Source organism: Anomaloglossus baeobatrachus, chromosome 3 (assembly GCF_048569485.1).
Source record: "Anomaloglossus baeobatrachus isolate aAnoBae1 chromosome 3, aAnoBae1.hap1, whole genome shotgun sequence".
Lineage (NCBI taxonomy): Eukaryota > Metazoa > Chordata > Amphibia > Anura > Aromobatidae > Anomaloglossus > Anomaloglossus baeobatrachus.
Genome location: NC_134355.1, coordinates 445450567 through 445465481, shown reverse-complemented (window position 1 = coordinate 445465481; position 14915 = coordinate 445450567). Strand labels below are relative to the sequence as shown.

At 42.6% G+C, this 14915-nt stretch overlaps 1 protein-coding gene across 1 annotated transcript in view; it reads right to left on the bottom strand.

Annotated features, from left to right (window-relative positions):
- LOC142296626 (lipoma-preferred partner homolog) overlaps positions 1-14915 on the bottom strand; it is a 426991-nt gene that overhangs the window by 88005 nt on the left and 324071 nt on the right. The window contains exon 8 of the mRNA XM_075340461.1: positions 7470-7578. Within this exon, the coding sequence (XP_075196576.1) occupies positions 7470-7578 (109 nt within the window). The remainder of the gene's footprint in view (positions 1-7469; positions 7579-14915) is intronic.

Genomic DNA, 14915 nt, shown 5'->3' with positions numbered 1-14915 from the left:
TTACAATAACAGTAATTTTGACTAGGAGTACCCAAACGTTTACATGCCACTGCACATATTGCCTGTGTATGAGTATATGTCTGGAAGTTATATGTACTTCCAGTTCAGTCAAGTTGAAGTGTTTTGGGAAGTTGGTAAGGCCGGTTTCACACATCCGGCATTTCGCCGCTTTGCCGGATCCGTCACACTCCAGTACAGTGCAATACAGTTCAATGGCATCGCGGCAAGCTCCGGCCACATGCTGGCATGTGACAGGAGCTTGCTGCGATGCCATTGTACTGTATTGTGATGGATCCGGCAAAGTGGCGAAATGCCAGATGTGTGAAACTGGCCTAAGCCATCACCTATCAATAGAATAAAAGGTAATTTACTGATCATGGGGGGCTCCACTACTTGGACACCCACGGATGGTGCTCTGAATGTAAAGGCTGTTGAGCATGTGACCACCACTCCATTCATTGTCTGAAGCTTTGCAAACTCCTTTTTCTGGGATCAATGGCAATCCAGGAGATCAGTAATTTATCACCTTTTAAGGGAAAAATTACCAACCTGGTGCAACCCCTTGCCTGCAAAACGTATACTGAAACTTATCAGAATGGCTTCCTACTACATCTGTATGGCTATAATCCCATAATAATTTGAAAGCATGGAATATACCGTAGGACACGTGTGGTTAAGAGCACCGTACTGTGATAATTTTTTACAACGGTTGATAATTGATAATATTATAAAGGTTTTTAGGTTAAACCGTGAAATACAGGGAAAGGTTAAAAGGTAACACTGAAGGACAATGACCTCATTTAACCCAAAGGACTTCCTTTTCATTATCTGTAAACATTTTCTCCTTGACTTCCCATAAAGCCTGGAAGCCTGCTAGCATGTTTAATTAAATCCCTCTATTCAAAGCCTATCTGCTCCAATACAACGTTTAATATGCTAAGATCCGGCTTTCCATATTCCGACTAATATAGTTATTAGCTGACAGCTATGTGGATGCAGCAATTACCATGCTACACGGACCCAGGGCTGGGAATATTTCATGCAAATCGCAGGCACTGCCTCTACCGATTTGCCCTTTTCCAATTACTTGATCAATGGGCCATAATAACAGAGGATAAGCTGTCGGCTCCATACTAAATGAAATGGATAAATGGGAGATAAGTATGTGAAGACAATAAATTGGCAAAGACACAGACAGCGTAAAAAAGAAAATAAAAAAGGTTTGATACATAAAGCTGGAGGAGATGATTAGCATTACAAGTGATAAAACAATTTGCTTTAATGACAGAAATGACTTAAGCTTCTCATGATGCTTGAGGCGTGTGACTGCTTTTCTGGATCTATTGCATTTATAGCAACTAAACAAAATTACACTTAACCTTTGCTAGTGTAACCCTTAGGCCGCTTTCTTGCAGCGTACGCGGAATGTACTAGGGAAACTCCCGGCACATACATCAAGGATATGTATTGGAATGCAGAAATATCTACACCATTTCTGCATCTATTGGCAGGAAAAACACAGCGGCAAAAAATGCACATGTTGACAAGTTTTTCACCTTCCTTTTTTGCTAGCGTTTTGGACACGAATGAATGTGTCACACGCTGCGATATCGTTAATGACGCCGGATTTGCGTCACTAACAACGTGACCCCGACGATAAAACATTAACGATATCGTAGTGTGTAAAGCCCCCTATAGACTTATAATTGCACAACTCCCTCCCCACATATAATAAAATTGCACCCTTGGAGCTTATTGAACAGTTTTTTTTTTTTCTTTCATTTACTAAAAAAAGCAAACTACGTGGGGTCAGATTCCCTGGACTAAGCTGGACTTGCGTGGGCAGTTTTTTTTTTTTTGTTTTTTTTTTTATTAAAATGGTGAACCAGTAAAAAAGTAGGGGAGTGCTTGTTTAAATAAAATAGTTTTATTTGTGTGGGTTATTACTTTTACCTTCCTGGGTTAGTAAAGTAGGTGACTGACATCAATCCCAAAAACCATGACACTGATTGCAAACACACCAAAGCAATCCGGAAGAGCCGGGGGAAAGTGCCAAAAGTGCTGCGTCACTTTTGGGGTGGCTGTGCGCAGGTATTTTCAGGCTGGGAAGGGCCCAATAACCATGAACCTTTCCAGCTTGATATCAGCCACCAGCTGTCCGCTTTACCTTTGCGGTTTGTAAAAAAAAAAAAAAAAAAAATAATAGGCGGGGGGGGTCCCACATCGTTTTTTTCTTTTCGTTAATCACAAAAAGCTGTCCAATAAGCTCCACTATGTGTAATTTTATAAGTAATTTTATAATATGTATGTCTCACCCTGTCTGTTTATATTTATCATCTATCTCTATAGATCTGACAGAAAAAAACCCCAAAACACTTCAATAATTTAAAAATCCTTTATTGGTACCTCATTTCAAAGGGATATAAAGTATATCACAAAAGTGAGTACACCCCTCCCATTTTTGTAAATATTTTATGATATCTTTTCATGGAACAACAAACTTTGTTACAATGTAACACAGTCAGTGTACAGCTTGTATAGCAGTGTAAATTTGGTGTGCCCTCTAAATAGCTGAACATAGAGCCAGGTCTACACCACTGGCTACAAAAGTGGGTACATCCCTAAGTGAAAATGGCCAAATTGTGCCCAACGTGTCAATATTTTGTGTGGCCACTATTATTTTCAAGCACGGCCTTAACTCTCTCTGGCAAGGTGTTCACTAGAGCTTCACAGGAGCCCTTGGAATCCTCCTCCACTACTCCATGAAGACATCATGGAACTGGTGGATGTTAAAGATTTTAAACTCCACCACCTTCTATTTGAGGCAGCTGCTCAGATTCTCAATAAGGCATAGGTCTGGGGAAATTCTTGGCCAGTCCAGCACCTTACGTCTCAGTTTCTTTAGCAAGGAATTAGTTGTCTTGAAGGTATGTTTGGGGTCATTATGTTGGAATACTGCCTGGAGGCCCAGTTTCCGAAGGGAGGGGATCATGCTCTGCTTCAGTATGTCACAGTACATATCGGCATTCATGGTTCCTTCATTGAACCTGTAGCTCCCCACAGCCAGCAGCACTCATGGATCCCCCAACCATGACTTACTTAGAACCAAGCTTGACTGTAGACAAGACAAGTCTTTGTACTCCTCACCCAGTTGCCGAGACACACGCTTGACACCATTTAAACCAATTAATTTATCTTGTTCTCATCAGACTACAAAGCATGGTTCTAGTAATCCATGCCCTTAAGGCCACGTCTCACTAAGCGTCATTGCTAGCGACATCGCTGCTGAGTCACGGTTTTTGTGACGCAACAGCGATCTTGCTGGCGATGTCGCTGTGTGTGACATCCAGCAACGACCTGGCCCCTGCTGTGAGGTCGCCGGTCGTTGCTGAATGTCCTGGACCATTTTTTGGACGTTGCTCTCCCGCTGTGAAGCACACATCGCTGTGTTTGACAGCGAGAGAGCAACGATCTGAATGTGCAGGGAGCAGACTTATGCGGACGCTGGTAACCAAGGTACACATCGGGTAACCAAGCAAAGGCTTTGCATGGTTACCCGATATTTACCTTGGTTACCAGCGTCCGCAGCTTCTAGAAGTCGGCTCCCTGCTCACGTAGCTAAGGTACACATCGGGTAACTATAAGCAAAGCGTTTTGTTTAGTAACCCGATATGTACTATGGTTACCAAGCACAGCGTCGTTACACGGGTTGCTGATGGCTGATCTCTGTGGAGATCTGCCTGTTTGACAGCTCACCAGCGACCATGTAGCGACGCTCCAGCGATCCCTGCCAGGTCAGATCGCTGGTGGGATCGCTGGAGTGTCGCTATGTATGACGGTACCTTTAGATTGTTTGTCTTCAGAAAACTGTTTGTGGGCTTTCTTGTGCATCATTTCTAGAAGAGGCTTCCTTCTGGTAAAACAGCCATGCAGACTAATTTCATGCACTGAGCGGCAAATGGTCAGAGCACTGACAGGCTGAACCCCTACCACTTTACCCTCTGCAGCAATTCTGACAGCACTCATACGTCTATTTTGAAAAGTCAAACTCCGGATATGACACTGAGCACATGCATTCAATTTCTTTAGTTATCCATGGTGCAGCCTGTTTGGAGTGGAACTTGTCTTGATAAACCGCTGTATGGCTTTGCAGCTCAATTTCTGGGTGTTGGCAATCTTTTTATACCCTAGGCCTTCTACATGTAGAGCAACATTTCTTTTTTTCAGATCCTCAGAGAATTCTTTGCCATGAGGAGCCATGTTGAACTTCCAGTGACTAGTATAAGAGGGTGTGTGAGTGCGATAACACCAAATGTAACACACCTGCTCCACATTCACACCTAAGACCTTGTAACAATAATGAGTCGCATGACACCGGGGAGAGAAAATGGCTAATTGTGCACAATTTGTACATTTTCACTTAGGGGCATACTCACTTTTGTTGCCAGTGGTTTAGACATTAAAAGGTTGACTTACACAGAAGGTACACAAAATTTACACTGTTATACAAGCTGTACACTGACTACATTACATTATATTAAAAAGTGTCATTCAGTTAGTGACTTCAGTGTTATCCCATGGAAAGAAAATATTTTCAAAAAATGTGAGGGATGTACTCACTTTTGTGATATACTGTACATATTAAAACCATTCAAAAAGACAAAATAGGGGAATGTGTAGGATGCAAAAAGACCCAGGGCACAATATAAAAACATTGTTGTTTGAATCAAACCACCACATTTGTGGTAAATATTGGAATATAAATATTACTTAAACAATGGATGGTAGTGTGATGCGTAGGGTAATCAGATAACCATGTATATATAAAGACATACCAAAGTAAACTGTGTGCGCGCAAATAATTGCTCCAAGGTGTGAAAGTATGGGAGTCTCTCAAAGGGAGCAGTGAGGCGGTGCAAACAAATGAGCAGGCCAAGGGGAAAAATAAAGTCCCCACACACAACCATTATGTTTACACTTGTAAACAATGCAGAATAGTTACCATATGAAGGTGCCCCTGGGACGCTCATATTGACACTGAGGACTAATGGGTTTGTATTACCTTTTCTGTAGAATTCACTAATGCATGAAAATGCATGCAAAAACGCTACAAAACGCCAATCATTTTTATACCTGTGTTTTTATAGCGTTTTTAACATCTATCATCTATTGAAGTCAATGGGTGAAATAAACGCTGCAAAACCGCTGAAAGAATGGACATGCTGCAGGTTATTTTCTCCAAATCTGCAGGGAGAAATTACCTCTGTGCATGAGGCTTTAGGATTATTATTAGTGACTTACTGGCATCAGGATTCCCTTCAGGGCTTGTGACAAATCTGCACTGAAAGCCATCAAAAACTGCAGCAAAAATGCAACATGTGCACATGGCCTAAATGTATCCTTTGCTGTATGCAATAGCCCCTTGGACCTTTCCACACTGAGGCATTTCGCATGGTAGCATTTCTCTTAAAGACGAAAACCTATAGGATGATGATGCCACTGCATGCCTATATAGCGTAATCCGTCATCAGAAAATCCTCCTGAGTAACGCAGCGTAAGGCTGCTTTTCACACATCCGGTTTTAGCAGTGTGGCTAAATCCGGCTCTAAAACCTATGCAACAGATGCGGCGAAAAAAACGCATCCTTTGCATACGTTTTTACATGCGGCCTGTCCGTTTTTTGCCGGTTGCGGCAGGCTACTGAGCATGTGCAGTGCAAAAAAACGCATGCGGCGGCCGGATGCGGTTTTAGCCGCATCGCGCCGCATCCGGCATCCATAGGCATGCATTGGAAAAAGCGCCGCATCCGGCCGATGAAGCGCTTTTTCCAATGCATGCCTATGGATGCCGAATGCGGCAAAAACGCATACGGCCGCCGCACGCGGGGTTTTTTTTTTTTGCCGGACGAAAAAACGTGCCAGGCAACATTCCATCCGACCGCCGCATGGGCTAAATATGCCGCATCCGGCACAAACCGGACCGAACGCAAGGCCATGCGGCACAATCCGGCACTAATGAAAGTCTATGCGGAAAAAACGGATGTGTGAAAGCAGCCTAAGGCTGCACTCACGTCCATCCGAGAGAAGCTGACTGCTAGGTTCCTCAGGTGTCATCCTAGTTGGATCCCTTTTTTCACTGAAGCTGTAGACGGTCTGAACTTTTTTTTTTTTTTATCCATTTAACGCTTGTTAAAAAAAACAAAAGAAACTTAGGTGGAAAACTAAAGTACAAAATCTGTCTCCCATGCATCATCCAGTTTATAGAACTGATGTGCATGGATCAAGAAGACTTTATGGGTTAGTGTTCTGTTTGTGAAAACAAAGACAGCACCAGAACAGGTCATAGTTGTGTGAATGCGGCCTAATTTGGATGATCAAAATGACATAATGGAGTCAGTTTAGTTACAATGTACTATGTAGGGAATCCTACAATGCCTTATTGGGACTGCCTTTTCTGCAGTGCTGTGTGCATTGTCAAAATTTGTAGAAATTAAAGGAAAACTGTCACAAGATTTATTTTCTACCCCATCAGAGGATCAGCATGATGTAGGGGCAGAGATCCCAATTACAGAGATATATCACTTGGTGTTGCAGTTTTGATAAACTCATTGTTTTATCTGCTGCCATTGAATCATTAGTCTGAATGATTAGCTCTGTATAACTCCACCCACAACATTCATGAGAAGATTCCTGTGTACACTGTGCATAGACAGAAAGCTGCCAATCAGTGATATTCGTGGGGTTACACAGAGATCATGAATATGGAGGACTACATGGCAGCTAGCTATCTAGTCCTAATCTCCTGCTGATAAAACAGTGACTTTACCAAGATTACAACAAGCAGCCTAGTAAGTGACACATTCCAAAAATTGGGGCCTTGGTCTCTACATTATTCTGCTCTCAGATTAGGTGCCCAATACCTGGTGACAGATTCCCTTTAAAGCTGGAGACAGTGTGATGATGGTGAAGTTTGCCATATTTATACTTACGGGGCTATGCCTATCAGTGCTTTATGGTATACCCACAAAAGGTTGGATCAGCACCATCTTGAACCCAGTCCTGTCCGTCAAGAATGCTAAAATGTTTCTGTACATCCCACAGAAATAAATATAGGCATTCCCCGTCTTAATTGGTGGGAAGGGGTTGGGGACTCCCAATATGGAGCTAGTTGAAGGACCAGAAGTGACCTGCATCTATCACACATCAAGGTAATAGCCTACGGATACGCCATTATAGTCTATGATGTAAATAACCTTTAAAGCAGTTGCCCAGGCATGTTTAAAGGAGACACTGCTCAAAACTGCACTTCAGATCCTATTGTCATGAATAGCAGACAAAAGGGCTCAATAATGATGGGATGGGCATGAGGTGAAGAACCATCAGGCCCACATGTCCGGGATGTCAAGACTCTGTTATGCACACTACAGCAGGCAGGATTGGATTATCATCATACTGTGCATTATGTCTCACCAAAATACTCTTCAGAGGGAGGGTTCTCCATGTCATACAGCATCTTCTTAGTGAGCCTATCCAATTCATCCTCTGGCCGCAGAACAGGACCTCCAGAACTGTAAGACGCCTGCAGGAGGGAAAATAGAAATATTCATTGTGGACAAGAAGTTCATGACATGGTGTAATGACTAGATAGGAGTTGTGGTGCCAGTAGGGATCAGAGGAACCCACCACCAGCCACTAGCACAGAAAAGTCATGCAGCAGTAGACATTCTGGATACGGAGAATGGTCACTGCAGAGGGAACATTTTCACGGTAGCTTATCCTTTGTGCATGAATCAGTTCTCATTAAAAAATGGGGGATTTAATGAATGAAACAAACATGTTAATGGACATGACCAGTACAAAAGTGAAAGATCCATAATTCGAGAGTTACTGTCATGTTCATTTCTATTTCATAAAGTATATGTGAAAAGAATAATTTTTGTAACTGACTGAATTTTGGACTATTAACTCTTCATTGATGAGTAATATCTGTATTTAAAGACGACACATTTTCCCATTACTGAGATAAGAGATGGCAGTTGGGGCTTTTAAAGTTCTATGGAGGAGGGGGAGCTAGAGGCATAGACCAACATTCTGCTGCAAGTTCTCCTGAAAAACAATGATAGCTCTCCATAGAACTTTCTGAGCACCAACTGTCATCACTGTCAATGACCAAATGAAGGACCCGCTCAGGAAGAGAAAGAAGAGGATTTCTCCAATAAGATCTATTACAAAGTTTCTTATTTCCATATGTACTATTCATTTAAGAAAGAAAATTAAGACCTACACCATAAGATGGAGACAGAGGTGAAGTATAGTGTATCAAAGCTGTACCTGTGTCCATCACATGAGCAGGACAGATTCACTGGGAGATAACCGTGCATGTACTTATTCAATGGCAGCAAGAAGATATGCAATGACAAACCAATCCAGAAAATATACTGGATCATTTTATAGCTTTTTATTCTACTAAAAAAATTTTTTTTTTTTTTTTTTTTTTAGAGACCCTGAATAATCCTTTAATTCATTTTACGCAACTGGAGCAATAAAGTGACAAAATGACACGAAACCTGCAAACATCAGAGATGAAGCTTTAGGGGTTTTGAGAATGGTAATTTCAGCCTCCTTCACTTGCTTTCTATAAATATGGCACAGGAGGGTTGGGTGTGTGGTAAGGGAATGCTCCATCGGCCTACAGCGCTGCTACAAGCTGCCAGCTTTATTCACCGTTTTGTGCCGTACACCAATAAATCCGCCCAGCGATCCCACAGAGTCCACATTTTATTCCTGAAGGCAACAATTTCCTTTAGAATTGGAATCCATTGTTTAAGTCTCAGTGTTTCAGGCCTGGGAAAATGTTTTATCTGGATGATTTAGACCTTTTACTATAGGTCTAAAGGGAGAAGTACATCTTCTCAGGCGTTTAGAAGGCCTTGTGCCTCTATTACACATAGGTGAGATCAAATGAAGGCGCAGGAATTGCCCGCTCCCTAACTGGCACTTGTGGCATGGATTTAAGCCAACTGGCATTACATTTGGCCGACCTCATGGTGGCATGGAAGGAGGGACGGAGGATGCTTGGCTGCGCAGTGCTGCAGATAATTGGCGTTCTCTACATTTGGGACACTTACTAGCTTTACCATTATAGGACTCTTCCAACAAGCCTACAACCTACAATAGCCCTCAGCCCAGTAGACCACTGCGCAACCGGTTCTGTCCTCACCTATTGTACCATCACCCATTCCCTGTAGACTGTGAGCCCTCGCGGGCAGGGTCCTCTCTCCTCCTATACCAGTCTGTCTTGTACTGTTAATGATTGTTGTACGTATACCCTCTTTCACTTGTAAAGCGCCATGGAATAAATGGCGCTATAATAATAAATAATAATAATAATAATAATAATAGGACCAATATTTCCTATCATTCATAAAACATTAAAGGCATTCTGTCACCAGGTTTGTTGCCACCAAATGTGAGAGCATGATTGTAGAGGTATGGACCCAGATACCAGCTTTTACTTTACAGTTCTGTGTGGCTTTGATAAAAATCCCTGTTCTATCAGCAGAAAATCATCATTAGAGGACTAGTAAACCTGCTGCTAATATGCATGAGCATTGTATAACCTTGCCCTCACCACCGATAGGCAGAAAGCTGTCAATCAGTACTATGGGTAGTGTTATACAGAGCTCAGCATTTAGAGAACTGCTAGATTTACAAGAGATAAAACATTCATTTATCAAAACTACAGCAAGCAGCCTACGGTTAGCAACACATACATGGAATCAGGGTCTCTTTCTTTACATCATGGTACTCTCAGATGGGATAGCAACTGGTGGCAGATTCCCTTTAAAGGTTACACAACACAATCTACATGTTCTACTGTTTTATAGAAGTGATCTAAAAACTGCCTGTCCCACATTTTACTCCTGCCATATCATGAGATAAGATTCACACCTATAACGAGCAACGATTAACCATTTACAAGTCTATCAGTGCTCATTAAAGGGCTCTTTCACATGAACCAATACAAATTGTCACGGGACAGAATGATCATTAACGAGGTTTTTCACTACTTGGACGATGCCTTCTGAATACATATATATGACATCTCTTAAAATAACACATACTCTCCTCCGGTGTCGGCGCCGTTCCAGTGGTGGCGGCACTCGCTCTCTCGGTGATCGCTTCACTCACCTTTGGATAAATCGTATACACACGGAGGAAGAGATGGAGCAGCAGCGCTTACTTAATCCAGGTGGAAGGGATTTGTCCAAAGTTGGGTAGAGTGAAGCTGCCGCTGATTTGCCGTAGGTCACGCCTGACGTAAGACTGTTAGGCTACTTTCACACATCAGTTTTCTGTATTCAGGCACAGTCCTTTTTTTTCCTGATCCAACGGATCCTGAAAAAAAAGTGAAAACCGTATCCATCGGATCCGTTTAACGGATCCGGCATAACGGATCCGTTAAAAAACGGATCCGTTGGATACGGTTTGCATCCGTTTTTGCATCCTTTTCGTCCGTTTTTTGGCTGGATCCGTTTTGTTAATTACATTGGAGCATGCTCAGTTTAGAAAAACGGATCCGGCGGCCGCATCCGTTTTTTACCGCATTACGCCGGATCCGGCGTCCATAGGCTTCTATTGTAAAACACGCCGTATCGCGCCGGATCCGGCGCGATGCGTTTTTTTTGCCGGACAAAAAAACGTTGCAAGCTACGTTGCCTCCGGCCGCCGCATTAACTAATTTTGCCGCATCCGGAAAAAAACGGATGCAACGCAAAGCCATCCGGTACAATCCGGTAACAATGCAAGTCTATGGGGAAAAAACGGATGCGGTACCGGATCCGTTTTACCCGTTTTTTTCCGGATTGAACCTGATGGCAAAAAACTGATGTGTGAAAGTAGCCTTAGGGTACTTTCACACATCCGGATTTTTGCTCTGCGGCACAATACGGCGTTCTGCAGAAAAACCGCAACCGGCTTTTGTAACGCCGATTGCGTTTTTTTTTTGCATTGACTTACATTAGTGCCGCATTGTGCCGTAGGGGCTTGCGTTCGGTCCGGTTTTTGCCGCATGCGGCAGATTTAGCCGATGCGGCGGCCGGATCGAACGTACCCTGCAACGTTTTTTGCTCCGGCAAAAAACACCGCATCGCGCCGCATCCGGCCGCTGCGGCGCATTTTTCAATGCATCCCTATGGAGGCCGGATGCGGCGCGATGCGGAAAAAACCGCATCCGGTCGCCGCATGCGGTATTTTCCACTGCGCATGCTCAGTAGCATGCCGCAACCGGAAAAAAACGGACCGGCCGCATGTAAAAACTTATGCAAAGGATGCGGTGTTTTCACCGCATCCGTTGCATAGTTTTCACAGCCGGATTGAGCCGCAGGGCTCAAACCGGATGTGTGAAAGTAGCCTTACACGATTGCCGGGAAAGCGAGTGCCGACACCGCTGGAACGGCGCTAGTACCAGAGGCGAATATAAGTGTTATTTTAAAAGGGGGAAAATACAGATTGAGAAGGGGTTCGCCAATTCATAGACAACCCCTTTACTATAAACATTCCAACGCCATGCAGTATGCATAGTGTTTGCTGGACACCCAGTTTACATGGGTCGATGTGCTGCCGGCAACGATGACTTCATTGCCAGCATAAGTAATCCAATTAGCCACAGACTAGAGTATTGCTCAGTGGTTGACTGATCGGTGGTGTGTTTACACAGGCCAATGACCATTCTTCTGAATGCTCATATGCTATCTGCTCATGTAAAGGACGAACCACAGAAAATAAGCAGATCTGGTATTAATAAAAATGTGTATTAAGTTTTATTCTTTATTAATCTATTAAATATGAGGAAATAAAAAAAAAAAAAAAAAATAGATCCACCTATGCTCCCCGAAGTGTGCAGCGCAGGCTTTTATCCCTCCACTTGTATTCATAGCAGACTGTAAGGAATACTTACTTCCTTTGTAATTAGATTCACAGAAAACATAGTAAGCGAGGCAAAAAGAACACAATGTTCAGAGCTGCCAGTCATGGTTAAATAATTAGTGACTATTACGTGAAGCTGCTCATGATGCTCCATGAAAGGAATCGCTCATTACTATACAAACTGCACAGCTTAGTAATTTGTACAATGCCAGCATCCTGCTCCTAAATGATGCACTATATACATTATCCACCGTGGCTTCATCCAATAGAGCTAAGAAAAGTCACCAGAATAGTGTGAGGTCTAGGGTGGAACACCAGATCCTACCACAAATGGAGACTGTCACCAGAGATTTGCCATGAAATTCACTACATATCAGGGCAGCCATCTTATTTTAGTGAATGCTTCTAATTAGGTGAAAGTGTCTGTGGGGAGTACAGATTGGCAGACTCTAGTGTATATTACTATAAGGACCTCGTGCACACAACTGGTTAAATCAGACCAGAGCTGACCATGGTTATGACTGATCACCCTCAGACTAATGTTATTCTATGGGCTGTGCACATGTCCGATTTTTTTCCGAATGGTCCAAGGAAAGAAATTGGTGATATGCCCAAATTTGATGGAGTGCTGGTCAAAATCGGCAATGCAAGTCTATGGGTCTTTGGAAACCATCAGATCACACATGGGTGACATCTGAGTGTGGTCGAATGTTAATGGACTGACTGAATGTGAAGAGAGAAGATATGAGAATTATTTTATTCTTATTATTCTCCACATCTGGAGAAAGAGAAATCCCACTCTGATCAAAGTCTGATCGGACAATATTTCTTGAATGTGGAGACAACAGTTGTGTCCACCTACCCCAATGCTAAATAGCTCCCTTAGGCCTCCTTAACACATCCATGCAAAACACTAATGTTTTGCATGGTCCGTAGTGAAGGTGTGCGCATGTTTTACGTGTGTTATCCCTGTGACATCCGGATAGCACACAGACAGCACGAGCTGGTATACTTACCTGTCTGCAGTGCTGCTGTCTCTCACCCTGCTGTTTCTTCTGGGTCTGTGGTCAGTGCAGTGAATATGCAATGAGCGGGCCCAGACGTAACAGCAGAAGCAGAGACAAGTATAACAATTATTTATTTCTAGGTCACTGGTTTTTCTCCGGTACATGTCACATGGATCACATCAATGTGCGATCTGTGTAACACCAGTGCTTCCGGCAGAAAATTGACATGTCACTGTGTGGAGCATACGGACACATGTGTGATCCATAAGGACACATGATCCATGTCAAAACACGGAGGTATGTGCAAACCCATTGTCTACGTGTGCAGGTAGGTTTAGCAGAAATGAGAACCACAAAAAAACTAAGCAATACAGGCTGTAGGCAAAAAAAGTAAAGGTCTGGTCACATGTGCATAATGAATTTGGTTTCCTATTTCATCATCAGAGCAAAAACATGTAATTCATAGCTGTACTGGGTCAACATTGGTGCCCAATTGACCAACAAAAATAAGGTATATTGAGTTTCCATCATATCATCCCTCATTTTATAAGAAAAAAATGACGGAATCACGTTTCGCCATAATTTTTTTTTTTTTTTTTACAAAATTGTTTTAAATGAAAATTTCAAATGAGATGTAAACAAAGTGTCATTACCAAATTGCTGCTGTATATATATGTGATATATACAGTATATAATATATATGAATATAATATATGAATAAAAAGACCTTGTAAAGAGGTTTCCCCAAGTTACAATCTCCACTCAAACACCCAAGTGAATGCCATAATTAAAACGTTAAGGCATACTAAAAATGCATGGATTAAAGTAAATCACCTCCCTTCTGTATGAGGCAGTCTACAGCCAGGTATGCACATTTTGTAAGGGTTTTAGGTATATACGATGGATCATCAGCAGTAAAAGGTAACCATAAGTGATGAGCGGTCCTGACCTGTAAAGTTTAGTGATCGTACCGAACACATAGTGATTGTGTACACGATCCCGATCAAGAGCTGGGAAGCTCATGTTACAGATCGGGTCCAGGGGCCATATATAAAAAAAAAAAAGCTTACAGGTACTGTGCCACGTCCTGCAGACTCTGTCTCCTGGCTGCTTCGCTTCCGATCACTGCTGTGCCCGTGACCAGTCTGGTGTAAATGTTGTACAGACATTGGTTTACAGACTGGTCACATGGCTATGACGTCATCGAAGGTTCTGTTAACTGAACTTTGTCACTGTGCAAATGTTGCATCGGCATCAACTGGTACGGCCGCACACACTCCTGACAGGAACGGTTGGTTGCATGTATTCCCATGCGGCTGAGGCGCTCGTGTCCAGAAAGTGTCAGTCAGTGCAGGGGTGATGCCGATGAGAGACTGCACGAGTCATACGTGATGAGGCAGAGATGACATTGCCCTGTGGACTACGTCAGACTAAGGATTTTTTTTTTTTTATAATAATAAAAAGGTCTCTAAATGTATTTGTTTGTTTTATTTCAAATAAAAAAAAATTCTGTATTTTTTTTTTTTTTACTATTTACTAGAACTTCATGGTGGCCATGTCTAATTTGGCGTGACACCATGAATTTTGGGCTTAGTACCAGCTGAGAATACAAAGCTTGTATTAATCCCTTTATTACCCAGCGTACCACCGCCAGTAGGGCCGCTGAACGAGCTGGGTAAAGCGCCTGGAAATGGCGCTAAGAAACAATGCGTCATTTCCAGGGGTGGCTGCAGGCTGCTGAGAATCCCAGCCCCCAGCTGCCTAGTTTTACCTGACTGGCAATCAAAATATGGCGGGCGCCCACGCTTTTTTTTTTTTTTTATTAAAAAAAAAAAATTACAAATAAAACAAACAAAAAAAAAAAACATTTAGAGACACCATCTTTATTATAAAAAAAAAAAAAATCTTTAGACATAGTCCACAGGTAGAGCCATGTCAGCTCCTCTTCATCGCTCTGTACAGAGTGAGAAGCAGGCTGATA